This window comes from Python bivittatus, unplaced genomic scaffold (genome assembly GCF_059951505.1).
Source record: "Python bivittatus isolate LINGU-HERP-01145 unplaced genomic scaffold, Pbiv_v1 ctg000480_np1212, whole genome shotgun sequence".
NCBI classification, from domain to species: domain Eukaryota; kingdom Metazoa; phylum Chordata; class Lepidosauria; order Squamata; family Pythonidae; genus Python; species Python bivittatus.
This window is the reverse complement of record NW_028277075.1, coordinates 106,340,399-106,368,350: the sequence shown is the minus strand read 5'-3', so window position 1 is coordinate 106,368,350 and position 27,952 is coordinate 106,340,399. Positions and strand designations below refer to the sequence as shown.

Sequence of the window (27,952 nt, the reverse complement as noted above, 5' to 3'; positions counted from 1 at the left end):
AAAAGTCAGTTTCACCTTTAGCATGCTTCATGACCCAAGTAGCCCAGTAAAAAATGTTAGAGCATGCAGTGTTCCTATCTAGCAATACTTTCGTCCAGCGATTCCGTTTTATCTCCTGTCCAGCCTCCCTTACAGAATAATCAGCTTGCATTCCGTAACTTCTCATGGGACTGCTTTGGGAGATCTTTGCATCCTTTTGCCAGCTTTGGTGCTGCTTCAAGCTGCAGATGCAGTACTTCCTTTTTACTTGACCACCTAAGCAGCTGCACTCTAAAAACTGAGTTTGTGATGAATATATGTGATATGATGACCAGCAGTTTGAAAGCCTATGGATCGACAGAAGGTCAAATTAGACATAACCTTACGTAAAGAGTCAGTATGGAGCTCTTCTGTTACGCAGACACTGCTTTGAAGAAAGATTGAGCAGCCTCTGCATTGGGGGATGTAAGAGGGAGAATTTCTTTGTTTCCTGTACAGCACTAAGTTCTTATCAGATATTGTTTTTGTGAAGCTACTGTATGCTTGTGAGTAGCTTTCAACCGCCTATTGGTGCCAGTGGAGTTTCCCTTTCAAATGCAAATAAAAGCTTCAAGAGAAGATCTTTCTCAGATCCTTCCCTCTCTATCAGCACTGCTTTCCCACAGATTTTTAATAACAAAATATCATACAACAAAAGGCTAATTAGTTTCATATAGATAGTGCTTTAGTTTGGCCCTCAGACTTTTGGAGAGCAGCCTATGTTTGACCATAATATTTGTAGTTTTATAGAACTGCTGTAGATTTTGAGAACTATTTGCCATAGATTCTTACCTGAAGCAAGAGGACAGTATTCAAATACAGTGGTACCTCGGGTTTCGAACGCCTCTGTTAACGAACTTTTCGGGTTACAACCAGCTCTGGCCGCAAAAATTTACCTCGGTTTGCGAACTCCGCCTCGGGTTACGAACCGGATCCGCGGCCATTTTCCCTGCTGCCACGCGGTCGCGGCTTCCTGTGGGCGAGATCGTGGTAGCAAGGAGACGTTCGGTGAGGCTTGTGGTGTGTTTTGTGGCGTTCTGTGAAGGTTTTTGGTGTGCTTGTTAGCATGGCTCCAAAGAAAGTGCACTGGGAAATTTTGCTTCGGGTTGCGACCAATTCGGGTTGCGACCAGAGTCACGGAACGGATTAAGTTCGTAACCCGAGGTACCACTGTACTTTCAGCATTTGCTTCTTAAACATTACCGTACTTATTATGTATCAGTTAGCAAACTGCAATAGACTTTTCATCTCCTTTACACAGCTTAAGAAACACTATTCTTTGGCTTCTATTACTATGCTATACATACTCTCCTTTTGTTATGCTTATTTTTTTTCTTAAGACCACTTCTAATGATCAGGAAGTTATGATACACTCTCAAAAATTCAGATGAGCTTGCTGACTTAGAAAGGTTGGGCATACATGTATAAGGCATCCCCATGACTATAATATTGGTTAGCCTATGTGGTTGCTTTTTGATATGAACTTTGAATTATACATCTTGTGATTATTGGGAAATGGTTTATTGTCTATTCTTTCTCTGGCATTTAGGTAGGTAGTCAGATCTCTTGCATTTTGACAAAGTCTGATCTAAGAAATATCCCTTTGTAGTGTTCATTTTTGAATGTATAATATATGTACAATATACAATATAGATCTGTATATGTTCACTTTTATATCAATACAGCAATTCTAGGGAACTTCTGTATATTACACATATTTAGGTTGAGGTTGGTACTCTTGTTTATAGTTGAAATACAAATGGACTTAGGGCTCATTGTGGCCTTCCAGATGTTGTTGACTACAGCTTCTAGCAATCCCTGGTCAGTGGTGAAGGATGTTGGGAGGTTCATAACTTCCCCACTTCTGATCCCATTTATGACAATTTCCTTGAATCTGTTGAGCAATACCTAGTGTTGCAGAAGCACAGAAGGACTTTCCAACCCTTGGGGTCCCCTAAATAACTTTAGGGTGGGGAGTTCTCTAAATTCTCTGGAGCAGGTTTTGAATATCCAAAGAGCTGCAAGGGAAAGAAAATTCCCATGTTCCACTGACAAACCGTTCCAGGGGAGGTGTTAGTTGTTCTTTGTTTAGCACTCAAAAAGATCTTTATTTCTTTTCTTTGTGAACAGAAAGTATTAGGCTATTTTTTCTTTTGTATAAAATAATTTTGAGAGTATGACATTTAGAAAGACCAATGCCATAATTAAATGAATTACAATGGATTTTCTGAAGTATAGTAGGCATTGATACAGCACTCACGATGTGACTTATGAAAAGATGGATCATTTTTAGTGTTGAATGAAGGTAAGTACTGGTCTGTTAAGATTGGTATACATGTGCTTTTTTTCATTTAATCAAATCATAGGACTGTGTTTAAATAGAATTGTATAGCACATGTATATCCAAGTGCACCAGTTATTCCTATGCATGCTTAAGAAGTTACCATGAAGGTAATAAGTGAACACAGTGCTCATAGAGCTGTGTTCCGTTTGGGTAACAGTTCACTCCTTAAATAACCAAAGAATGTGGTTTTCAAATACAACACAGAATTCAGTCAAAGGGCTGCAAATTCCAGCTTGTGTTTGTGCATTCCTTCTGGGCATTTTTGAAGGGAGGTTGTTGTGCTTTTAAAGGTGCTTGATAAGAGGCCTGCCCCACCAGTCCCAGATCTGCCCCACCAACCATCCTCGTGCATTTGTTTCTAAGGTATTTAGGTGGAACATGCTCCTGTACCACTCTGTACCACCATTTATCCAAGTGAACTATCTGACCATTTGCAGGATACATTATAAATCAGGATGTCACTACCAGACAATCAGATTTGAACATTCCTTGCATAAAGTGGTTTGCCTATAGTCTATCCCAAAGGAGGATATAGCTGAGCTGTGTTTTTGACTCGCTTCTCTGGGTCAGCTAACCTGTTGTTCCTGTGGATCTTTTTGTATGTTTGAGGAGTTAGTGACAAATCTCTTGGCCTCTTACCAAGTTGCTTGGTTCAGTTAAAATAGGTAAATTACAATACGTAATTAATTTCTAACCCTGGAATAGTAAGATAAGATATTAACTTGATAAATTTAGAGGCTTTTTCTTCCTTTTGGGTGTCTGTTTCCAATCTTTGTAGCTGGTGAAGCTACATGAAAAATAACTTGGTTGAATGTATTTAACATCCCCCTGCCCAAATTTTATCTCAAGGTTTTGGCATAGTGTAAAAGTTATTCACATGAAGATGCACACCCCTACAGTTCTTAGGGTGGGGAGAAGTTAAATTAATGGCTTTATTTTAGATTTGACTAATGCATAAATCACAGTCACCTTTATTAAGTTACTAATTAAGTCTCTTTGTTAAGTTACTAATTCATTTTATGAAATTTTCCACCTATGTTATTATTTTCTGTGTTACTATTGCAGACGATTACATTTCCATGGCAGATGAATTGGACAATTTATTTTAAAATGTGCTGCCAGACTGCTTCAGCTGTGCTTGTGTGGATGATATGAAGTTATTAATTAAAGCACTAACAAGAGGACAAATTCCTATAATTCTGTAGAACAAGTACTGCATAGAGAGATTTGTTTATCAAGAGCAGTCCAACATGACTCCTCCCTCTAATGCAAGTGACTAAACAAATCAGAGGGGATTTCCTTAGCTTGTCATTTGAAACTGCAATCCCGAATTACTGCAGTCTTAAAAAGCTAAGGAGCTGGATTTTTTTTTTTTGGTCTTCAGTCTTGGCTTATTTAGGAGCAAGAAACTAGGGTTCTTAAGTTAAAGTCTTAAGTCAAGCTCAACTCTTGGTGACTTCATAGACACATCCATGTGATTTTCTTCACAACAATACAGAAGTAGCTTGCCATTGTCGTCTTCTGGGACTTGTTTATGCTTTGTTTTTAATTCCCATTGTAACCTGTCCTCTTGGGCTACCTGTGGGTTACCATCCAAATACTAGTTCGGTCTAATCCTACTTAGCTTTTTGAGATCAGCCAGGTTTGGAAAGGACTTTTCAGCTAGCAAGGGCACTGGGTTCGTACAATACATGAATCAACCCATTTCCTAATTTGTTTGCTTGTCAGTGAGACAAGCCAACTGGGAATATATAGGCTGTGTGAACCAGTATGAATTTTTAGATGCCCCTTACTAATTGTTCTATAAAGGCATGGACGGGGAAATTCTGAAGTAAATTTTTAGAGTGATTTAACCAAAGCTTTTTGACCATACCAACAACAAACAAGGATGACTCCTGCAAATGAGTGAAGTATTGCTATATAAATATGATACATAAATAAGTAAGTAAGTTGTTTAGCCAGCTCCTGGCTCATCACTTCATTTTTAAAAATCTGCTCGTATTTCATCTCTGTGGATGAGATGGTACAGACCCAGATCAGGAATAAGTCAGAAAACCACAAACTACATTGTAGCTGCAATCGGTACACCAGCAGCAGACATAGTCTCAAACTGCTCACTATTCTAAAGCTAAACACTGTTAATTCACTAGCCCCATTTACAAATCACTTCAAGACAAAAACAACCAAATCACATTCAACACTAAACAGTGTTGAATGCAACTTCTATAAATGCTCACCAAAGAAGAAAACTTTGTTTTATTATTAGGCTGATTAAAGACCTGACCTGCTTATTATATATTTACAGGTGTATCAGAAGGCAGAACACAGATACATATAAACTCATAGATTGTTTTTGCGAATAGGTAAAACACTTGGAATGTTTGCTTTATCATGATGTTTTCTTTTCTCTTTAACACTGTGTGTCACTCTTCAAAATTCTGAACAGGTAGATAGTATTTTGTGTAGAGAGTTATGTGTTTTGTGCTGATTCAGATGTGATTTGCAGTTATATTTTCTCCAGTTGCATTGACCTGCTGTAATAAGAATTTGTCCATTTGTGATGAGGAAACATAATATAAATTGTTGGTACTAATAGTAATATTATCCACTTCATGCTTAATTAAAAAAAAATAACAGCATGCATTTTATGGCTTGGTTGCAGGATGTGAGAGTGGACAATTTCGTTGTGGAAATGGGCGCTGCATTCCTGCAGACTGGAGATGTGATGGAGCAAGAGACTGTTCAGATGACACGGATGAAGCTGGCTGTCGTAAGTCGAATTAAGCTTATTTAATGCATTTGGTCTTTTCCAAACATCAGCCTTCCGCTACAGCTAATAATCTTCCTTAAAATACTACCCCCCAGAAGTTTGGAAGTATAAGCTTCCTCACCCATTGCCAGCAGGGCCAGGAAATGTTAGAGATGAGACGTTCTGGAGACTTAAATTGGGGAAAGGTGACCAAACCATAGCTGTTTTTTAGGAAGGTTGAGATGTCTTCATGATAAGCAGAACTTTTAAAGGCTATTAAGCATACTAATTAAACAACAACCAGGATACTGAGGATTTCAGTATGGAAATGTTTGTGTTTGTGTGTGTGTTGGAGGGGGTGGATAATCAGGTATTTGGTTGGAAACTGCACATGAACCAGGTAGACTTTTTGGTCTACTCCAGCAGGGCTGTTCTTTATGTAGTAGTGACATCTGTTACTGGCTGGGATCACATATTGTTCATTTGTTGAATTGGTCACAATAGCTGGGTTTAAACATGGCACAAAGGCAAAAAACAAACCACATTATGGCTCAGTAAGAAATTTGAACCCAGCTGTCTGACATTCCTAACTTGCTGATTTCTTAATCATGTGGCAAGGTGTCTAGTATACATTTCTAGAGTTATGACTAGAAATCATGATTAGATTAGGGTTTTAATGCTTCAAAAACCATTTTGTACAACTACAAGACAAATCTTTATTCATATAACATCTGAACCAAAACATTCAAACACAATTTGTCCATTTTAGCACATCCAAGCTGTGAAGGAAATCAGTTTCAGTGTCACAGTGATGGAGAATGCATTCCTCAGTCATGGGTCTGTGATGATGAAGAAGACTGTGAAGATGGCTCTGATGAACATCAGCAGTGTCGTAAGTTATGACCTAGTAATGAACCCCATAGCTCACTAGAATGGCACGTTTTGGTTGCAGATAGTCTAATTCAATCTCTGGCATTTCCAGAATGGAATTGGAAAAGTTTCTTGTCTAAAATCCAAGAAAGCTTTTTCCATTCAGAATATGTGTCCTGAGCTTCATGGACCAATGGGCTGAGTTGATATAGGGTTGCTTCTAATGGTCCTTATTAAGTGCATCCTTTCTTTTCTGATTTGAATCCCTTTATCTTTAGATTTTTTGCACAATTGCTGTCGAATAATGTGTCATTGAATGTTGTACTAAAGAACATTTCTCAATATTTCAGTTGAATATTGTGAATTCTGATTATTGGAGTAAATAAAGTGATGTTAATTTTTTAATTTTTGGTATAAAGATAGATCAGTCTGTTTCCAACCCATCTCACTTTTACGTTGTTCTGTCCTATTTCTTTTCCAAATAGAATTGCAGTGTTAAAATCTGTAAGAAAGAATGTGTTTAAGGGGATTTAAATTTAAGCATATTTATTTGCCACATATTTTACTCCAGCTACACATTTCTAAACATGTTTTATCTTAAAATACACATGTGTACTTGATATTTTTGTGCTGTGAATTCCATTGTAACATTTGGAGAAATAGAAAATCTGAATGATAAGTACATTGCGATCCAGTGGATGTGGTCTAGTTCTTACTGGAATTCTTCAATGTTGAATTCTTCAAGCATCCTAATTTTCTATGTAAAATGGTTTTCAGTATATTTCACTATCTTTTCAAACTCAGTACATATTCATTACTAGAATCTTGACTTCTAGGTTGTTTATGCTACTCTACAAACAGTTGACTTCCTCACCTTTCAGATTTGTTTCAGCCAGTGGAAGCATTCTGGATTGGATTTGTAGTTCCCCTCAGGTTTAGGGTTTGAGTAGGTTGTAAGTAGAATACTTTGGTTATGATAAAGTTCACTTTTTTTCCTTGCTCTGCAGTATTTTCGAGTCTTGCTAATCTAGGCTATATTTTGTTCACTTTCTGGGAAATGGTTTCCCCAGTTGTAGTACAGATATTTTTTTGAACTATTGACCCAGGATAACGCAAAGATTTTTATTATAGTTCCTTCCCAAAGAGAGACACAACCTCATCTTGTTTTTTGTCCTCCTTACCTTTTCAATAGGAGCTATAATCACTAGTAGTTACATATTATCTACTAGGAAGTCAGTAAAGGGCAAAATCCAGTGACATTTCAAATCCAAGTTTCAACTGACTTCTGACCTTTGTGAACATTAACACAATTCCTTTGTAAAGTGGCTTTATTGTAAAGTCTTTCACCTGTTTTGAATCAGTGTTAGGAAATCACATGATTTGCTACCTTGGGTCATTTGAATATACTCTTCAGTATTATTCTTTGTGCAGTGAAAAGGTACTATAGTGTTGCCTCTCTTCATCTGTTCATTGTGCATCTATAAACATTAGTGTATCAACCAAGATTTACATCCACAAAAAAACTTTATTTATCTTGTGAACACTTCTTATTATGGTGACAAAAACTATGCAGTGTACTTTGTGTGTGTGTGTGTGTGTGTGTGTGTGTGTATTAAAAAAAAATCCCCTCTTACCCCTATGGGTGGTATGTGTCTTCCTCAGTCTCGGGTCCTCTACCAGAGGCCTGGGAGTCTGAGGGTTCTGCGCAGTATCTTAGCTGTTCCTAGCACTGCACTCTTCTGGACAGAGAGCTCTGATGTTGTTCCTGGGATCTGTTGGAGCCACTCTCCCAGCTTAGGAGTCATGGCCCCGAGTGCTCCTACCACCACTGGGATCACTTTGGCCTTTGCTTTCCACATCCTCTCTAGTTCCTCCTTCAGGCCCTGGTACTCCTCCAGTTTCTCATACTCCTTCTTCCTGATGTTGCTGTCACATGGCACTGCTACATCTATCACCACTGCTGTCTTCTGGTCCTTGTTTACTACCATGATGTTACTTGGTGAGTACCTGCCTGTCCCTCTGGATCTGGAAGTTCCACAGGATCTTAGCCTTGTTATTCTCCACGACCTTTGTGGAATCTCCCATCTGGACTTGGGAGGGTCTAGCCCATATACTGTGCAGATGTTCCTGTACAAAGTGCCAGCTACTTGGTGGTGCTGTTCAGTATATGCTGTTTCTGCCTGCATCTTTCACCTTCTCAATATGTGTTGGACTATCTCTGAGGCCTCTTTGCACAATCTGCACCTTGGGTCCTCTCTAGTGTGATAGACCTCTGCTTCTATGGATCTGGTGCTTAGTGCCTGTTCTTGTGCAGCTATGATCAGTGCCTCAGTGCTGTTTTTTAGTGCAGCCCTTTCCAGCCACTGGTAGGATTTCCCGATGTCAGCCATCTCAGTTACCTGTCGATGTACTTCCCAGGCAGGGTCTTGTCTTGCCATGGCACTTCCTCTGCTTGAACTTCCTTCCATGTCTGCTGGTGCTTCAGGCATTCTCTCAGCAACTCATCTTTGGGTGCCATCTTACTGATGTACTCCTGGATGCTCTGGGTTTCATTCAGGATAGTGGCTTTGGCACTCACCAGACCCCGCCTGCCCTCTTTCCAGCTGGTGTACAGTTTCTGAGTGTTGGACTTGGGGTGGAAACCTCCGTACATTGTGAAGCACTTCCAGGTCTTCACATTGGCAGCCTCCATGTCCTCCTTTGGCCAGCTCACTATACTGGAAGGGTATCTGATGACTGGCAAGGCATACATGTTGATGGTGTAGATCGTGTTCTTCCCATTGAGCTGGCTCTTCAAGACCTGTCTTATCCTTTGATGGTACTTGGATGTTGCTGTCTTCCTTGCCTCCTCATCGTGGTTCCCATGTGACTGTGGGATGCCAAGGTACTTGTAGCTGGTCTCTATGTCTGCTATATTGCCCACTGGTAGTTCTACCCCATCAGTCTTAACTACCTTCCCTCTCTTTACTACCATCTGGCCACACTTCTCCAGTCCAAATGACATCCCAATGTCCTCATTGTAGATGTGTGTCAGTTGGATCAGCAAGTTGATGTCTTATTCACTCTTAGCATACAGCTTGATGTCATCCATGTAGAGGAGGTGGCTGATGGTAGTTCCAGTCTTGAACCTGTATCCATATCCAAGTATCCGTATCCAATCCTTGTGATTATCTGGCTTAGGGGTTCAAGCCTACGCAGAACAGCAGCAGGGACAGTGCATCATCTTTCTATATGCCGTACTCGATGGCCACTTGTGCGAGCTGTCTTGTGTTGACTTCCAGTGTTGTCCTCCACAGTCCCACTGAGTTCTTGAGGACAGTCTTTAGTGTCTTGTTGACTTTGTATAGCGCCAGGCATTCACATATTTTATTTATTTTTATATATCTATATAGATATAGATAGATATAGATATGAGAATCAATGATTTTCCAGATGTTCCTGAATTACAGGAACTCACTGTTGGCCATACTGGTTTGGACTGTTAGGAACTGTGGTTTGTTAGCATCTAGAAGGTAGATCCTGGTATAATGTATTGGTTCAGAAAGCACAGAGCAGAAGAGCAATCCAGTGTATTAAAGGATATATACCGAACAGCATGGCTTGATTCCTCAGGTGGTCCTGTGTCCTTCCTGCTTGTGGATTCCTCACAGGCCAACATTTGGTTGCCTTGAGTCTTGCACAAGTGTAATAAAAGCTTCAAAGAATTTATAATCTAAACAAACAATAACACTTAACATACAGCTGAGAGGCACAAACAGACTAGGCTAGAAAGGGCAGTTAAAGATAGCTAAATTGCTGTAAGATTACATCTTCATTGGAGAATCCTTCTTTACATCAGTGAGTTACATTCCCTGATAGATAAGATTTTTTTCACCAATAGATGATGAATTATAGCCACAGTAACATATTATCTGGAATTAGTTCATGAAAAATAAAGGATGGGAATATAGGGGCCACCTTAAAGTTTTGAAACAGTAAAAGTAACCCACCTATGTACTTATACAAATGTGAATAATATGCCCACTTGATTAGTCCTAAGTATTGGTTCAGTCTCTTTTCAAAGGCAGACTAAGGTCAGTTAAGTAGTTAATTGGTCCAGGTGCAGGTAGTCTCCACTTAATGACTGCCCTGTTTAGCGACTGTTTCAAGTTATGCTGGTGCTGAAAAAGTAAAAGTTGTTGAGATGGGCAGCTATAGAAATAAAATAAATAAATAAACTTTATTCACTTGTGGAGATGGGCAGCTATAGAAATAAAATAAATAAATAAATTTTATGGGTGGTTTTTGTACTTACAACTGTTGCAGTGTCCCTGTGGTCATGTGATTGAGATTCAAATGTTTCACAACCGGCAGGCATGTATGACTGTCACAGCTTCCCACGGTCATGTGATTGCCATTTGTGCACTTCACGGCCGGCTTCTGACAAGTAGAGTCAATGGAGAAAGTGGCAGTAAAATAGCAAGTTGTGGTTGCGTGATGTCTCACGTTAACAACTTAATTTGCTTAATGACCATGGTGGAAGTGAGGTCGTAAGCCTGTTGCCATGTGATGTCTCGCTTAATGACCATGTCACTTAGATACAGAGTTGCCAGTTCCAATTATGGTCATTAAGTGAGGACTACCTGTACTCACCATTGTTAGAAAATTAGCAGAAAGCTACAGTGGGTTTAGCTAACAAATATTGAAATTGGCCTTATTTTATGTGATAGTCTGCTCTTTCCTGTGCCTTCCCTTTCTTAGGTAAGCTTTATAGGAGTTATATTAACATGTCTGTATAGTTCATAAATAACATCAAGACATGAAAGCTCCATTTAGGAAAGTGTAAGAGTTTACATTTATCCGTTTTGGCTTTTTCATTATATTATCTTTGATAACAGTTCTTTAGGCTGAATATTGTTATGGTTTTATGATAATATTACAATAATTATGTTGAATTTATGTTGATAGTAATATTGTTATATAACTTTGATAAATTTTAATGTATTGTCCTGTATTCTGTATTATGCTGTAAGCCACTTACCATCAAAATGATTGAAGTGGCAGAGAAGCTTTTGTAATGATAGCCATATAAATGAAATGATTATTGTTCATTTGAAAACTATAAACTATATGAACGTATCTTCAGAAATAGAGAAGCGATAGGAGATGTGTGTGTGTGTGTGTGTGTGTATGTAAATGAAGTGTTTGTAATCAAAATATTTCTTGCAGCTGGGCGAACGTGCTCCAGTCAGCAGTTTACATGTTCCAATGGCCAGTGCATCCCAAGCGGGTACCGGTGTGACCATGTGAGGGACTGCACAGACGGAACGGATGAAAGAAGCTGCCGTGAGTGCTTTTAAATCTTTTGCAGTAGATTTGGTTTCAGCCCTTCTCTCGCTAGCTTGTTAATCAATTTGTAAGATTAAGAATTTGTTGATGGACAGAAATGAACACAATATTCTTCTTGTTATCAACATTTCACCACAGATTCTTTCAAGGATTAGTGAGGATGTGCTCATAACGGTTACATTGTTCTGAGATTTAATAAACTATACTGTTGCTCTGTAATGGGCTAAGGTTAGGGAGAATCTTTCTCTTTTTTCTGATGTTAAAATAGGCCAGAACTCCAAATTACATAAGCAATTTTGGGGGGTGAAGGTTGGGACATGCAAATATACTGGGTTTGGGCTTTAGGAGCTGAACAAGATGAGGATGGTGATTCTATAACAGAGATATTGCAAGTAAATGTACTCCCCCTGAAAATTGATTGTATGCACATATGCCTGGAAGAAATAATAGAAACGAAACACATTGATATTCTGTTTGGATTATCTTTGCTTGCCATGCTTGGAATGAGATTGCAAAAAGTAAAACTTTTGATTTCTGATCCCATACAGAAATCGACAAGGAAAAACCATTTGTCAAAGAGGAAAAGGGGGGGCAGGGAGGATGTTCAGGAAATGGCAAGCTGAGGCTTAGAAAGCGACACATCAGAGGGCCTTTGTACAGCAGCTCTGCTAGAGCTGCAGAGTGGATGGCTAAAGGAGAAAGAGAGAAATTTATTAACTGATGGAAAGTGAAGGAACACAAGGACCTCTTGTCTTCATCATAGATACCTGAAGATGGCCAGGAGGGGCACAGTGTTCAGACTTTTAATCACAAATTCAAAATGGGATAATCACCTTGGTTGTCTAGACATCCTTGAATATTAGTTTGTCTAGAAACCTCTCAGAAGAAAGATATGGTTCAGATAGTTCAGAATCAGACAAATATAATTAGACTCTGGGTAATAGAGACTTAATAACACCTGGGGAAGTTAAGCTCTTTGAACGTACTGCAAAATAGAATTGGATAGAACAGAAGAGCTTGAAACTATTTGTTCCTTGGGCTTTTTCCAAGGAAAATAACACAGATGGAGAATGGTGGGAGAACTGGAGGAAGGAGGCAAGGGAAAGAATCTAGCCAAGAGTCAGAGCCAGCAGGTGGTTGCACTTGACCCGAGACCCTGAAAAACCTGAGCACAATGTTCCAGCTGTTTCACCATAAAACAAGCAAATAAGCCATTAAACTAAGAGTGAGCAATATTTCATTTTAAAATTCCTTTATGATATACATTACGGGGTATGAGAATAAATTGAGGGTACTGTACTAGCATTACTTAGTAGGTTGAAATATTTTTGTACAATAATATAGTAAGCACGCAGTTAAAAAGAAGAAAAACAGTTATGAGAAAACATACTCTTTCATGTCAACCAATACGTAGTAACTGATGGTTTCCAGCTTTAATTATTAGGAGGGAACAGGTAAAAGTAGGGTAGGATAGAAAAAATTAAACAGAGAAGCATAAACATTATAGCAATATAGCCTTACATGGCATGGGACCAGGTTACCTGAGGGACTGTCTCACCCCCATTATATTGACCTGTCCCTCCTGGTCAAGCAGAGAGGGTATGCTGCGGACCCCGTCAATGAAAGAATGTCGACTGGCAGGTCTTCTCTGCCGTGGCCGCTGCCCTATGGAATACCCTCCCCACAGAGGTGAGGCAGGCCCCTACTCTCTTGACCTTCCGGAAAGCAGTCAAGCCCTGGCTCTGCCAACTGGCATGGGGTGAGAAAAGGGGCAACCAACCCTGGGGGTGGCTAGCACCTTGAAGATGCTCCCATATGTTAATATATTTTCGATCACCAGCATCTTGGAAAATATTATTATTTATGTATGTATTTGGTTTTATTGGATTTTTATTCCATTTTTATTCTATTTTAACTAATATTTATTTGCTATTTTTATAGTAAACTGCCCAGAGTCACTTCCTCGTGGGATGGGTGGTGTTTAAATTTGAAATATAAATAAATAAATAAATCAGTTTCTGCCTTCCATTCCTGCAAATTATAATATGACTAATATTCATCCATGTTGATGGCTCATTTCCAGCAAAGAATTCATAAGGATTGCTCATCAGAAATGAAAGTTGGCTTGTGAGACATAATGTGGACTTCACGCAGGAGGTGAAGCACTATCTGGATCTATAAATCAACTGATACATAAATTAGTTGGGCAAGTCTTGAGTTGGTTCCAGGTAAAGAGAGCAAGAAAAGAATACTGGCCTGGAAACATGAGCAGAGTTCCAAAGTTGAAAAGGGAAAACCTAGTGAAGATCTTGAAGAACACGCTAAGAAGAGTCAAGAGAACTGAGCTTGATCATCGAGTAAATGAACCATCCAACAGCTATTTGTCCATATTGAGCCCAACAGTCCCAAGAGCTAGTGACTCATTGTCCTAACTAATTGGGGAGTTATTGGCCCTAACATGAATGTTAAAAGGTACCATTGTTTTGGATTGTACTCAGGATAGAATAGAAGGAGTTTCTTGGCTATCTGACTGAATTAAAGCTAAAGCTTTAACCCTTGTCAAACCATGATTCTGAAAGACATCAAGGTAGAGTTATATGGAATAAAATAATCACAAGAGCTGCCCAGCAATAATTTGCTGATCTGTTTTGAAATGAGACCACTTTAGAGTTGAAAAGTGTTTCTAGTAAAACTGTAGATTGATCAATTTAATGGTAACTGTTGCCTGGCATGGTTGGTGTGACTTGGAAATCAAGAAGGCATTTACTTTTGGCCAGAGTTCCCAAACTTGGTTTAGCACAGCAGGGCAATTGTTTTGATTAAGCTATTGAAGAGGGCAGTATGTAAATGCAGTGAAATCTCTCCTGCTGTATCTATGACTCTGCCATTCCTGGCAGCCTTTAGCCTTGGAGTTTTGCAGCCTTTTCCCAAACAAATACTTTCACCAAAGTATTAAAACACAGGAACATAAGATGCAAACTATGCGAAGCCATTGTGGCAAAGCTTTATCTGTTCAAACTGAAACCTATTTTCAATCAAGTCAACCAAATGGCCTTCAAGATGATAAGTGTTTTGCACAGCTACTTGGTAAAGCCAGGGTTAATTCTTGGTTTCTGTTTAGTAATCTAGGAGTCAGTAAATCCTGGGATTGTTACAGAATGACATATTTTGCTTTGGACCAAAGAAATGCTATATATCTTTCAACAGCCACTAATTAAGAGTATTGGTGTTGACAACCATCTCCAACAGAAGGATGTCTGTGAGTGTAGGACATAAAACTAGGATTATTGCACTGATTAAGGCTGTGAATTTGAAGTATGCTAGTGTAAGAGAGGGCCTACAATTTGGATAAACTGATGTAATATCTAAATACTACCATTGTTCTGACTGCCCTCTTCTGTCACACCCTATATAGAGGATTTTTCATATGGGAATATTTTTGATGGTGGAAAGATTTGGCAGTTCACAGATTTATTGATTTATTAGTTTAACAAGGCTTCTGATTGAGGTTGACTGGTGAAATAGCTCAGTTGCTTGGGTGAGATAGCTGACTTAGATGGAATTTTGCAACATATCGTAATATGTTCTTAGAAGTCACCAGAGATGTGATTAGTTTGGTATAGTTTATGTTATAATTACCGTTATAAAAGCCAAAGAGCTATTTTCAGCTGTAATAATCAGTACACATTCCAGTGCTTTGAAGAAAGACTTAAGAACAGGAGTCATGCACGAAAATATGGTCTATAATTATGATGGAGAATTTTTAGTACGTTGTTAAGGTAATGAGCTGCTGCTAAAACTGCTTTGAAAAGAAAGGCTTATAGAATATAAATAATTTGGTAAATGGAAATTATGTTTGGCGGTTAAACAAGGTCCAGACAATTTTAAAAGAAAAAAAAATTAAAATTTACAGTGTAAATTACAAAATTTACAAAATTACTAGCCCTTCTACGATGGGACTGTTCTCCGTACCTTGACACAATTTGCAATCTTGGCCCTGGAGACAATTACTCCTGCTCTCATCACCTCAAGGTTGAATTGTTGCACCCTAGTCTACTTGAGGGTACTTTGAAGACTGCCCAGCAACTTTGGCTGGTACAGTATGCAATTGCTTGCTTGCTGCAGTTGAAAGTCATTTCAGTTGGGCAACTTGTTTTATAGACACTGCATTTGTTTACTAGTAGTTTTACTGGAGTTAACCTGTAAAGCCCTGTATGGCTTGGCTGCTGATTACCTTCTGGGCCATCTTCTCCAGACAGAATCTGCCCATCTTGTGTTTTCAAATTAAAAGGGGATGCTTCAGAAGTAAGGGGTGGTAGGAGCCCAGAACAAGGCCTTCTTAGTAGCTGTCCTGTTGTTATGGAATACTTACTGCCATAGGTCTGAACATTATTTTTGAGCATTACTTTTGAAAAAGATGGTGAAAATAGTTTTGTTTCACTAGATGCTTGGTATCTAAACTGTAGTTTGTTGGGTAAGCTTATTGTTGAATTCTTGGGGCATTTAAAAAAAATTAATGTTTAATGCTATTTTTAATTAGAATCTTACTGGAGTTTTTAGAGTTGTTGGGGGTTTTAATATTTAAAGTTGAAGTTAATGTCATTATTTTTATATAAATTGTGTACTGCCCAAAGGCTTATAAAGGTAAGTAAGATATAAATTTTGCAGTAAATAAACTCTCAGCCTTAGGAGATTTAGATGGCCTATTTCTTCCTACCCTTTGTTGTCAATAAAAAAAATCTGCCTCTTTCAGCAAGCATTTCTATCACACTGTTTTTGATCACTAGAATTTTTAGTTTTGATGACATTTTTTAATTGAATTTTCTTCACTATTCTTGTTTTATTTGATATATAACATAATTTTAGTACAATAAATGCATTAATAATATGTTGTTGCTACTAAATGTGCATTATTTATTTCCAAGCAGTTTCTTTTCTTTGTGATGCAGAGTAATATAGACATTATTTCTCTTCTGAGGGAAGAATTTTAAAAGGGAAAATAATGGCAGAATGATTACAACTTACTCAATGAAAAGTAAATGTCCTTTTCTGCTGTAAATACCCATCCTCCTTTTCTGTTCAACACACAAAAAAGCTGGAGGAATAGGTTTTCTCCAAGAAATTGAGAAGAGTCACTGTTCTACCTAGCAACTGGTGTTGCAGGAGACAGATTTGAATTCTATAGGAGACAAAGTCCCTGTCACCCTTTGTACCTAAGTCGTGCCCTGACAAACCAATTTTCCCCATGGTCTCTACCATGCTGCCCTTATCTCACCCTCAGCCCATGAGTAAGATGGCCTTAAGTCAGCAAAAGCTATATAAGTATAAAAATGGTATTTCCTTCTTATTCGGACATGGTACAAGGATATGTCAGGCTTCAACCAGCAGGCAGGACTGCAACCAGCTAGGCGAGTGCCTAAAAGAAACCAAGACTTCTGATAAGTAGTTTTTACCAAAGAAAAGCTGGGAAGTCCTTATGAAAGAACTCCAGCAACTTGTTGTTCAGTCGTTAAGTCGTGTCTGACTCTTCGTGACCCCATGAACCGTATTGCGTCAGGCCTTCCTGTCCTTCACTGCCTCCCTGAGTTTGCTCAGTTTCATGCTCATTGCTTCAGTGATGCTATCTAACCATCTCATCCTCTGCCATCCTCTTCTCCTTTTGCCTTCAATCTTTCCCAGCATCAGGGTCTTTTCTAAAGAGTTCTCTCTTCGTATTAGGTGACCAAAGTATCTGAGCTTGAGCTTCATTATCAATCCTTCCAATGAGCAATCAGGGTTGATTTCCTTTAAGATTTACTGGTTTGACCTCCTAGCAGTCCAAGGGACTCTTAAAAGTCTTCTCCAGCACCACAGTTCAAAGGCATCAATTCTTTGGCGCTCAGCCTTCCTTATGGTCCAGCTCTCACAGCCATACATTACTACTGGAAAAACCATAGCTTTGACTATGCGGATCTTTGTCGGCAAGGTGACGTCTCTACTTTTTAATATGCTATCTAGGTTTGCCATAGCTTTCCTCCCAAGGAGCAAGCGTCTTTAAATTTCATGGCTGCAGTCTCTGTCTGCAGTGATCTTGGAGCCCAAATAAATGAAGTCTGTTACTGCTTCCATTTCTACCCCTTCTATTTGCCAGGAATTGATGGGTCCAGATGCCATGATCTTAGTTTTTTTAATGTTGAGTTTCAAGCCAGCTTTCACACTCTCCTCCTTCACCCTCATCAAGAGGCTCTTTAGTTCTTCTTCACTTTCTGCCATTAGGGTGGTATCATCTGCATATCTGAGGTTGTTGATGTTTCTCTCTGCAATCTTAATTCTGGCTTGTGATTCTTCCAGCCTGGCATTTCTCATGATGTACCCTGCATGTAGGTTAAATAAGCCGGGTGACAGTATACAGCCTTGTCGTATTCCTTTCCCTATTTTGAACCAATCGGTTGTTCCAGGACCGTTTCTAACTGTTGCTTCTTGGCCTGCATATAGATTTCTCAGGAGACAGGTGAGATGGTCTGGTACCCCCATCTCTTTAAGAATTTGCCATAGTTTGTTGTGATCCACACAATCAAAGGCTTTTGCATAGTCAATGAAGCAGAAGTAGATGTTTTTCTGGAACTCTCGTGCTTTCTCCATGATCCAGCGAATGTTGGCAATTTGATCTCTAGTTCCTCTGCCTCTTCGAAACCCAGCTTGTACATCCGGTAGTTCTTGGTTCACGTACTGCTGAAGCCTAGCTTGTAGGATGTTGAACATAACCTTGCTAGCATGTGAAATGAGTGCAATTGTGCGATAGTTTGAGCATTCTTTGGCATTGCCTTCTTTGGAATTGGAACATAAACTGACCTTTTCCAAACTTGCTGGCATATTGAGTGCAGCACTTTAACAGCATCGTCTTTTAGTATTTTAAATAACTCAGCTGGAATACTGTCATCTCCACTAGCTTTGTTGTTAACAATGCTTCCTAAGGCCCACTTGACTTCACTCTCTAGGATGTCTGGCTCAAGGTCAGTGACCACACCAGCATGGACATCAGGGACATTAAGATCTTTCTTGTAGAGTTCTTCTGGGTATTCTTGCCACCTCTTCTTAATCTCTTCTGCTTCTGTTAGGTCCCTGCCTTTTTTTCCTGTACCATGCCCATCTTTGCACTAAATGTTCCTTTGATATCTCCAATTTTCTTGAAGAGATCTCTAGTCTTCCCCATTCTATTGTTTTCCTCGATTTCTTTGCATTGTTCATTTAAGAAGGCCTTCTTATCTCTCCTTGCTATTCTCTGGAAATCTGCATTCAGTTGCTTATATCTTTCCCTTTCACCCTTGCTTTTCGCATTCCTTCTTTCCACACCTATTTGTAAAGCCTCATCAGAGCCATTTTGCTTTCTTGCATTTCTTTTTCTTTGGGATGGCTTTAGTTGCTGCCTCCTGTACAATGTTATGGACCTCCGTCCAGCAACTACTCTGTTACAAAAGCAAAACCTGTTTACATAGTCAGACCTTTTGTGCCACTTTCTCTATAATGAGCTGTTTGTCTCCCTCTTTTCAGGTGCAGGTGTAGTTCCTGTCTGTCGTTTGTTGGCAATGGCTAAATGGGATTTCAGGTTGTTTGCCTCTGATAGTGTGGGAACTCACTTTTACAGGGTACTCTTTTTTTAAAATAGTTTTTATTAAAAGGTTTTAATTTTATAATAAGTACATTCAAAGAAAAAGGTATAGTAGGTGTCAAAGAGAAAAAAGAAAAGAAAGGCAAAAAGAGACAAGGAAAAAAAGAGAAGAAAGAAAGAGAAAATAAAAGATCAGAAAACATGAAAAAATATATATAATGAAATGGTTTCCAATCTTCCTCTCAGCAGTTATACATACAATTCTAATCAAAGCTCTCTCTCTAAGAATATATCATAATTCCCTTCTTTCTAATCTTCAAAATCATAATTCACAAAATCATTTTTTTTTTATGCAAAAAGTCCATAAAGGGTTTCCAGTCATTGATGAATGTCAATGACCTTTCTCTAATCAAACAAATCAGCCATCTCAGCAGGTTCTGTCAGTTTCACCAATCTTTCCTCTATGGTGGGTAGTGCCGAATCTTTCCATCTTTGTGCATATAATAATCTCACTGCAGTAATCATACAGTGAAATAATCTTCCATGACACTTTTTCTATTTTGCAGGGCACTCTCGAACTGTGTAAAATCAATTATGCTTTGTTGCATAATTGAGGGGAAGTCATGTGTCCATGTAATCAGAGATGTATTTGGGGAGTGTTGAGAGACCCAGGAGTACTCCCTTCCCTTTATTCACTCACCAGTCTCCACTGCTGCCATTATTTCTCCCAGGCTTTGCCCTTCCATTAGCATTTTGTTTCCTGAGATTCTTTCAGACCTCTCACCCCATTTCTGTTTTGGACATCATTGGCTCTCCTGGGTTCAAAAAAGTGGAGAAGAGGAGAGCAAATCTTCACTATTTCATTAAGGAAGAAGAGAGGTCTGTGTGTACCAGACCACTTTAGCAGTATTCTGAAATGTATCTTTACCTTAATCCTCCTCCTCCCCCCACTGTGATGTAGAGGATCTAGCTAGTTGCACAATCTTGCCAGGGTCTGCTTCCCACCTCTCTAAGACTATTTTTGTCTTGGTGTCTTCCCTGGGCTTATTTCTCATTCTAATTTGGAAGATGCCCATATAGGTTGTGGGAAGATGAGCAGACAAACCAGCCTAGAAGAACCAGACAGATCTTGAAATTTGATTCTTCCCATTGCTCCTGCTTGCACTGATTGGCGGGTGTTTCCCCACTGGCTGGTCGCATGCTGTAAGAGAATGGCCCGAAACCATAAAAGAAAACCAGTTGTGAGTGGCAGCTTCCTGGGGTTCTCTGAGCTGGGTTGTTTTCTTGCAAACATTTTGTTACCTGGCTAGGTAACATGTTTAAGATGTTACCTAGCCAGGTAACAAAATGTTTGCAAGAAAACAACCCAGCTCAGAGAACCCCAAGGACTCCACAGTTCAACCCTGAGCTACATATATTCTCTTCTGTAGGAAAATACTTGGAAGCAATGAAATAGAGACAAGTTAGGGATTGGCAACAGGGACAGCAAATTTTGTACTAGCATTGTTTTGTGACAGTTCAAATAAGGGTGGATAGCCCTTTAATGCAAAAATGGGGAATGGCCCAATCACTCTTTTTTCTGAATGAGGTGTGACATTCAGGAGACTGCCAGGTGGTCTGGCATTCCTAACAATTAACTCAGCAGTTATATACAAAGGGAAAACGGAAGAAGCAGATTCAAAGCCACAGTCCCTTTTACTGCTAAAGGGATTAACAGCAAGAAAAAAACCCTTATGTTTAAGATTAAGATAAACATCAGGCCATTGTTTCAGCTTTAGGTCATTTAATGACTTTACTGGAGGTGTTTTCTGCTTCATTAAAAACAAAACCTTTCTAGTTATCTAAATGCATGACTGGGATTTATAATCCTGGTTGTCTATTCTGAAAATTAAAACAGTGGCAAGCCCCGCTGATTTAAGGGTTAAATTTTGTGTGTGTATGTGTGTGTGTATTTCACAACTTACTTTTAATAAACACTGTGTAACAGGAACTCTGTTCCTCACCATATAAATGTTAAAATAATAGACGATTTCATATCTGCTATCACAGTTCTGCTCTTATTCCCTAATATTCATGCTAGTGGCTTGGAAGAGAACAAATAATTATCTCCATGCAAATGGGACCCAGTGCGGTAGAAATGATTGAAACATTGGATTAAGACCACGGAAATGCAGATTCACCCTCAGCCATGGAAACCATAGGGTTGCTTTAGGCCAGTTGCTCTCTCAGCCTAACCTACCTTGCAAGATTATTGTGTGAATAAAAAGAAGGGAGAAATTGCCTTGAGCTCTTGGAAGAAAGGTGGGACATTAATTGAATGAATGAATGAATGAATGAACCCAATCTAATCTCTATAAAAGTAACACAATGTATGTATATTAGCTCTGACTTAAAAATACAATTCAACAAGTTTGAATATGTTTATTCAGCTTCAATAGAATAACCTGGAGAAGCGTGGTTGGCCAAGGTACAGAGCTCAACCCCAAATAGTGCCCCCTTCTGACCTTGTGTAATGTTTGGCCATCACAAACTCCTTCATACATGCTTTAAAGGTGGTTTCTCAACCACATAATATTTTAGCTTAACATAGAACAAGTTGGAATATGTGAGAATGGAATAAAATAATGTATTTCTGCCCTCAGAATTTGACAGTGCCATTTGAGTGATTGTTCAGACATGCATTGTACAATCCTGAGTTTAGCCTTCTCTTGCCTTGCCCTTCCTAGAAACCCAAAAGTTGAAGGCTGATTTAATAGGAAACATGGTCCTTCTGAGTTCCGTTTATGACTATTTAAAGGTGCTTTCATCCCTTAAATAAAATGAGAAAAACCCACCAAGAATTCATTTTAGGATGCCTGAAAAACTGTGCTGGATGAGAAAACAATGAGTTTCTTATTATATCCCATCTTTCCCTAGTCAGGCACCTAGGGGATTCAGGGCATCCCAATACACCTTGAGAAAACTGAACTGGGAAAGTTAGGGAGCAGATGTGCTTGGCCAATTTATAAGAAATGGTTAGTTATAAACAGAATCCCAGAGAAAAATCTAGGGTCCTACCCTCTTGCCGTGTGTAGGATGAGCCTACTAGCCCCACCATTTCCAACACTTGGCCCCCCGACCTAGCTGCGTTGTCGCTATTTGGTCCCACCATTTGCCACATGTTTGGGGAGAAAGTCTATAGGAATTCTTAAGATCAAGGGGAACACACACACTCACACACACACACACATACCATGTTCTGTGCCACAGACATTTAACAGGGCGGAAGCAGCAGGGCTGCTTGTGGAGATGACAGCGCTGATCTCGTGAGACTTTAGATACCTACCAGACCTGATTCCTGAACAAAACGTGCACTTTCACAAGAGCTCCAAGACCCAATTTGGAATACTTGCAACTGTTGGCTTTGTAAAAGCTGAGATGATGGCTGCTATTTCACCTATGCTGGTTTAGGTTTCTTTTCTGCCCTGGTTCAGCTTTGGGGTTTATACATCACAAACAGAGGTAATAACTCTCCTAAGAGTCATGCAGTAATTAAATCAGCAATGGCAGTAAGTTTATAATGGCATAGGAAATAGTAGGCAAATGGTTCACCCTGGAAGCTGCAGGTTTCTATTCTTTTACATTTACTGGGAGTATGGGAGTGATATCACTAGAAAGCGAGACTGAAATGTTTAGGCTTTTTATATATGTGTGTGCTGTTCAAAGAATGTTGGGTTGTTTTTTTTAAGATGTATTAAGCATATTGGGGGCATAATAGCCTGTTACTTTTCATGTAATAAAAGTAGAAAGCTACAATGCTGCTGAATTTGAACTTGGGGAATTCCAGAGCCAACATAAAAGAGGTTGAAGACCCAGGTAGGTTGTAGGTTGGAGACCTCTGTCATAAGGTTTTGAGATATTAATGCCAAGGGCAAAGAAATGACAGCAGTACCTGTGTGTTTTTGCTTGTTAGCTGTGATATATGCACACTATGCTATGTATAGAGAAACCCTCTGCTGTACCATGGTCAATGTTTGGCTGAAATATATGGTTGTGTGGCATTTCTACAGCACTGCCTACAGTTTTCTAGAGACTTCCATCTAAATATCAGCCATGTCTGCCTCCACTGACCTTTTTTGAGATCAGCCAAGGTTGTCTCATCTGGATGAACAGAGAAGATCCTATATTGGAATAATGTTTGAATCTCTAATTTCTTCTGTCCCGTTTCCTTGTGATAAGAGAGTAATAGGGATGATTTTTCATAAAATGATGCAAAAGCAAGGTTGACATTTTAGAAATATATAGTAAGTCAATAAGTCAATAAATAAATAAATAAGCAATTCACGAACTGCTATTTTCTAAATGTCTCTCAGGGCAGAGTGGCCAAAAGGAATGAGGAGTCCCATTCAGGAAAAAACTGTCTTTATGTTTTATTGACTCAGCTGATTGCAATCAGTTTGTAGTCTGGCTATTCACTCTAAGACATTAAAATAAGACATATTTCTCTTTGCAGAATACCCAACTTGTGATCAGCTGACTTGTTCTAATGGAGCCTGTTTTAATTCAAGTCAGCACTGTGATGGCAAAGTGGATTGCAGGGATGGCTCTGATGAAACTAACTGCAGTAAGTACTCAAGAACACTTGATGCATCTGGTCATAATAAATTTAATGCTACCTGGACTCATCTAAGCCATGTTCATCCTTCATTCTCTTTTTTTTCCAGCCCGTAGATGCTCCAGTACTCAGTTCCAGTGTAGCAATGGGGAATGTATCCCCCGAGCCTTTCTTTGTGACCATGATGATGACTGTGGAGACAGGACCGATGAAAACTCTTGCAGTATGTTGGTTTTCCCTGTAGCTCCTTTCTTTCTGTTATAGTCCAGTTAGTACCTGTCCTCAGAATTGTAGGAGCTTTTATCTTCGTGTTGACACTTCTGGTCTGGATTTGTGGTTTTCTAGTCTCAGTTATATTTTCATTGCGCATGCTCACGTTTAGTGCTGAGGGAGTTGCTTAAAAGTACTTGTGGCAAGCACTTAAGTTGAGTCATTGGTCTTTGGTGTTTTCTTCCTCAGCATATGCAACTTGTAAAGGGAATTTCTACACTTGCCCAAGTGGTCGCTGTATTCATCAGAGCTGGATTTGTGATGGCGATGATGACTGTGAAGATAATGCTGATGAAGTTGGATGTGGTAAATTAGAATGCAGCATGGCATTAGGGTTCCTGTTTGCAAAAATGTTTTCTCGTGAAACTCTTTACTCTTCTTAGCAAATAAACTGATGCATATAGGAGATTAGTGGCCAAAAAGCTTGCATTCCTTTTAAAATTGGCTATTGTTTTCTTTGAAACAACTTTAGTAATCTGGGTTTTATTTGTTCCCATCTTTGGGTATAAATCAGTATATTAGGACAGACCAGAGTATTAGGCTGTTGTTTGGTATCAGGAATGAAGATAGCAAGACGGGAGCCAGTGGTTCCCATGCTCAAGAGAACCATTATCTCATACAGATGCACCCCATGGCCTTGAAGAGTGACAAAATATTCCCTGACTTGGAAAGGTGGAAGGAAGGAGCCTGGGTTGTAAATCCTGGCATGCAGACCTTTGAATAGGCCTTGATTGCTGGAACTGCAGTAAGCAGATCTCCTGTCATACATAGGTTCATTTGAGTCTGCAATACAATAATGCAGCTGAGGTGAGTCTGTAAGTCAGTTCCTGCATAAGCGCTCAGGGTCTGGAAAGCTGAGAATTCCAGCTCTGCCTGAGGAAAGCCTGACTTTCAGCAATCCTGAGCAGTATAATCTGCTGTTGGGACAGAGGCCATTATGTACTGGTAGACATTAATGTTAGACTTACATGCTTTGGGATAGAATCCTGAACCAAGCTCCTCTGCCCCAGTAATGCTTGATATGTCCTAGCAGAAAGTAATTTTTGAATGGAAATCAAGAAAGTGGCTTCCATACCCTTGACATGTATTCTTTTTGATTGGACCATTGGCCTTAATGAAGGACATAATGCTTAATCCTTAATCCCAGTTCTCCATTGGCAAATATTAGCCTGACAAAAATTACTGAAGTCATTGAAAATCCCACCTTTGAATTTCTTTGAATCCACACATTAATAATAATATTTTAATTTGGCCTGTATTCCTATGCTACAGTATTGCAGATTGAGGAATTTTACTTAAGATGTGATATGTGAATTCATTAATGCCTAAGCAGTTAGGTGTATATCATACAGAGAAACCTGTTGAGGGCAGTTGGAAATAATAAAAAAAAAATTCTGTGTTTTCTAATATAGTTTGAGAGAAGTAGAAGACTGTCTGGTAGTAGCTAGAAAAAGTCTCTGAAAATTGCTAAAATCCTGCAAGCCTGGAATATAATGGTTCTTTCTTTTGTACTCTAGAGAGTGGCCACCGAGATTGTTACCCAGGTGAATGGGCCTGCCCTGTATCAGGGCAATGCATTCCCATTGACAAAGTTTGTGATGGGACTCCAGATTGCTCTGCTGGGGAAGACGAGACAAACATAACAGCAGGCAGACACTGCAGTGAGTAACGGACAAGCAAGTTTTGCGGAACACCAGAATGTTCGTATGGACAATTCTAATGTATCTCTGATACCTTATCATTAAAAATAGGAAAGGTGTTTTAAATCAGGTTGAGAATAAACTACACAACTGTGGCAGCAACAGTTGCAATGTTATATTTAACTAACACCCATAGTGGCTGAGACATTCTAATTTTGAAGTGCTGCTTCCTCACAATTTTTTGTTTGTTCAAAGTGCTTCAAGATTGGGTAAACTCCAAATAATGTAATGTGGCCTTAAGATGACGACTTCTGTGAAGTAATGTGTCATACTCCCAACTCTGGGCTTAATGTGTCCATCAGTATTGATGTACTTGACCACAGTTGCTGAATAAGCTGCATTGGGATTCCCACAATAAAAATGGCCCGATTTTCCAGATGACATCTTTGCATTGGATGTGCCAACTTTCCCCAATCCAGTCATCCATGTATGTGTTGGAACTGCAACTTTTAGAATTCAAAAGGGCAACATTTATGGGATATTCTGGGAATTACAATCCCCAAATATTTGGAAATCTTTGATTAGGACATTGTACACAGTGATCCCCCCCATTTTCTAGTTTCATTTTGTCCATGTAATCATATATTTGAGCTTTTTTCAACAAAATACCATCATAATTCTGTCTCTGAGCTGAAACCACTAAATATTTCCTTAATGCTGGTGCTTAATTGGCTTTTGTTTTTTGATAGATATATCTCGGTGTGCAACTTTGAGCTGCCAGTATCGTTGTCACTCATCCCCCACTGGAGGAACATGCTACTGTCCTGCAGGATATGTCATCAGCAACAATGACAGTCGTACTTGCATCGGTAAGTGATGAAGGTAGAGATCTGTGCATGATCAGTCATTAAATTTCCCCCCAAAGCTGTCAAGAACTCTCAATAGGAGAGTCAATGGGATGGAGTTGCTAGGGTGTAGAATTGACAAGAACTGAGTTCAGATTTCTATTTAATTGTTGAAACTCAGCAGGTGATTTGGGGCCAACATAATCTCTTGGCTTGACCTACCTCATAGGGTTGGTGGGAGGATACATCTGAAAGGAGAGTACTAAGGACTGAAGCCTGTCTTCAGCTCTTCAGGGAAAGATGGAATATAAATGTAATTGATCAATAAAAAACCTTCAAGGACTTCTGGTGGATCAGAATATCTGTCAGGTGTGCTATATTCACCTTGACAGATAGCACTTTATGCACAAATCAGCTGGATTTGGTTTGTCCTATGTGTATGGATTGTTGATGGACAAACTAGCAACAATCCCCAGCCAATCAGTTTCTTGTGACTTAAGTTGCCTATAGGAACAAAGATTCAAGGAACTTTAATTCTGATTCAGGTTGAGGGAAAGAAGTACATTTGGCAGGCCCCCAAAGATTCATTTAAGAAGACTGCTTAAGCTTCCTCCTCAAAGCACTACAGTGTTAGTGATTTTCTTGCTTCCTTTTGTTATTAGACCACATTTTGGGTGTGTGGGCCTGCTGTGAATAATGCACAAATGTATCAAACTGAATTCTGCAGGGCTGGGGCCTTTTTAAAGTTAAAAGCTAGCACAGTAAAGACATATAATCCATTCCTTTACTTCTTGACCTAATTCTCACTGAGGTAGTAAATCTTTGTATCTTCTGATCTGCAGGTGACTGAATTCTCTTGCCTGCAAGACATTTTCTTTACAAAGAACACTAGATTGTAAAGACAAAGGCTGTCATTTAGTCCTTTGTCTGAAATATTGATTTTCTTGATAATTGTGTATGTATGTAGAGGAGCATTCAATGCCCTCTGAAGTGCTCCAGGCCCAGTCTTGGTGAGAATTAAATCTTTATTGTTGGTCCATTCTTTGTGCTGCCTTATCAGACAATATCTGGAAAGCCATATACCTTAAAGTAATCCCATTTTAGTTTTTACCTTTTTTTTTAAGAAGAGAAGATTAAGCTTCTAATCCTAAAAGTGAATGAAATTAGTGCTAATAATCTGATGCCTGTTTATGGTTATAAATCTCACAGGATGATGAGAAAATAAAGCTGTCTGGCTCCAGGGCTCAGTCAGATGATCTGATCTCGTTCTGTTGATAAATTATTCTTCTGATTATTAGAAAAACTTTTATAATTGAAAAAATATTAGATGAGTCCCTTCGGATAAATGAAATTTTAACAAGTCTATTGGCTTAATTGTCTCTAACATTTTGAAAACCATTCTTCACAGATTGCCTATTTATCTTCTGATTTAGCATAAAGAAGCTGAATCAAATAACAGACAAAAAACATTTGATGCTCCTCCTCCATTTATAAGCCTCTTCTAATATTTGTGAAACTGAAAATATTTGTGAAATAGACACTTCAAGCATAAATGATCGGATGTTAGTTGATTTAAAGGCCAAAGTTAATGCTACATGGGAGATTTTTCAACAAACTTTTGTGTTGTTAACTTAAAAGTGTGAGAGACAGTTCTGATTTAATCAGATCTCAGAACTGATTAGAGATTTCAATCAGGAAAATTATAA

The 27,952-nt window shown here is 39.0% G+C and overlaps 1 protein-coding gene across 1 annotated transcript in view; it reads left to right on the top strand.

Moving 5' to 3' along the window:
- The window catches only part of LRP2 (LDL receptor related protein 2), a 152,164-nt gene that overhangs the window by 19,833 nt on the left and 104,379 nt on the right, over window positions 1-27,952 (top strand). Inside the window, exons 2-9 of the mRNA XM_025174591.2 lie at window positions 5,025-5,132; window positions 5,881-6,003; window positions 11,190-11,306; window positions 23,390-23,500; window positions 23,601-23,714; window positions 23,951-24,067; window positions 25,279-25,422; window positions 26,151-26,270. Coding sequence (XP_025030359.2) covers window positions 5,025-5,132; window positions 5,881-6,003; window positions 11,190-11,306; window positions 23,390-23,500; window positions 23,601-23,714; window positions 23,951-24,067; window positions 25,279-25,422; window positions 26,151-26,270 — 954 coding nt within the window. The remainder of the gene's footprint in view (window positions 1-5,024; window positions 5,133-5,880; window positions 6,004-11,189; window positions 11,307-23,389; window positions 23,501-23,600; window positions 23,715-23,950; window positions 24,068-25,278; window positions 25,423-26,150; window positions 26,271-27,952) is intronic.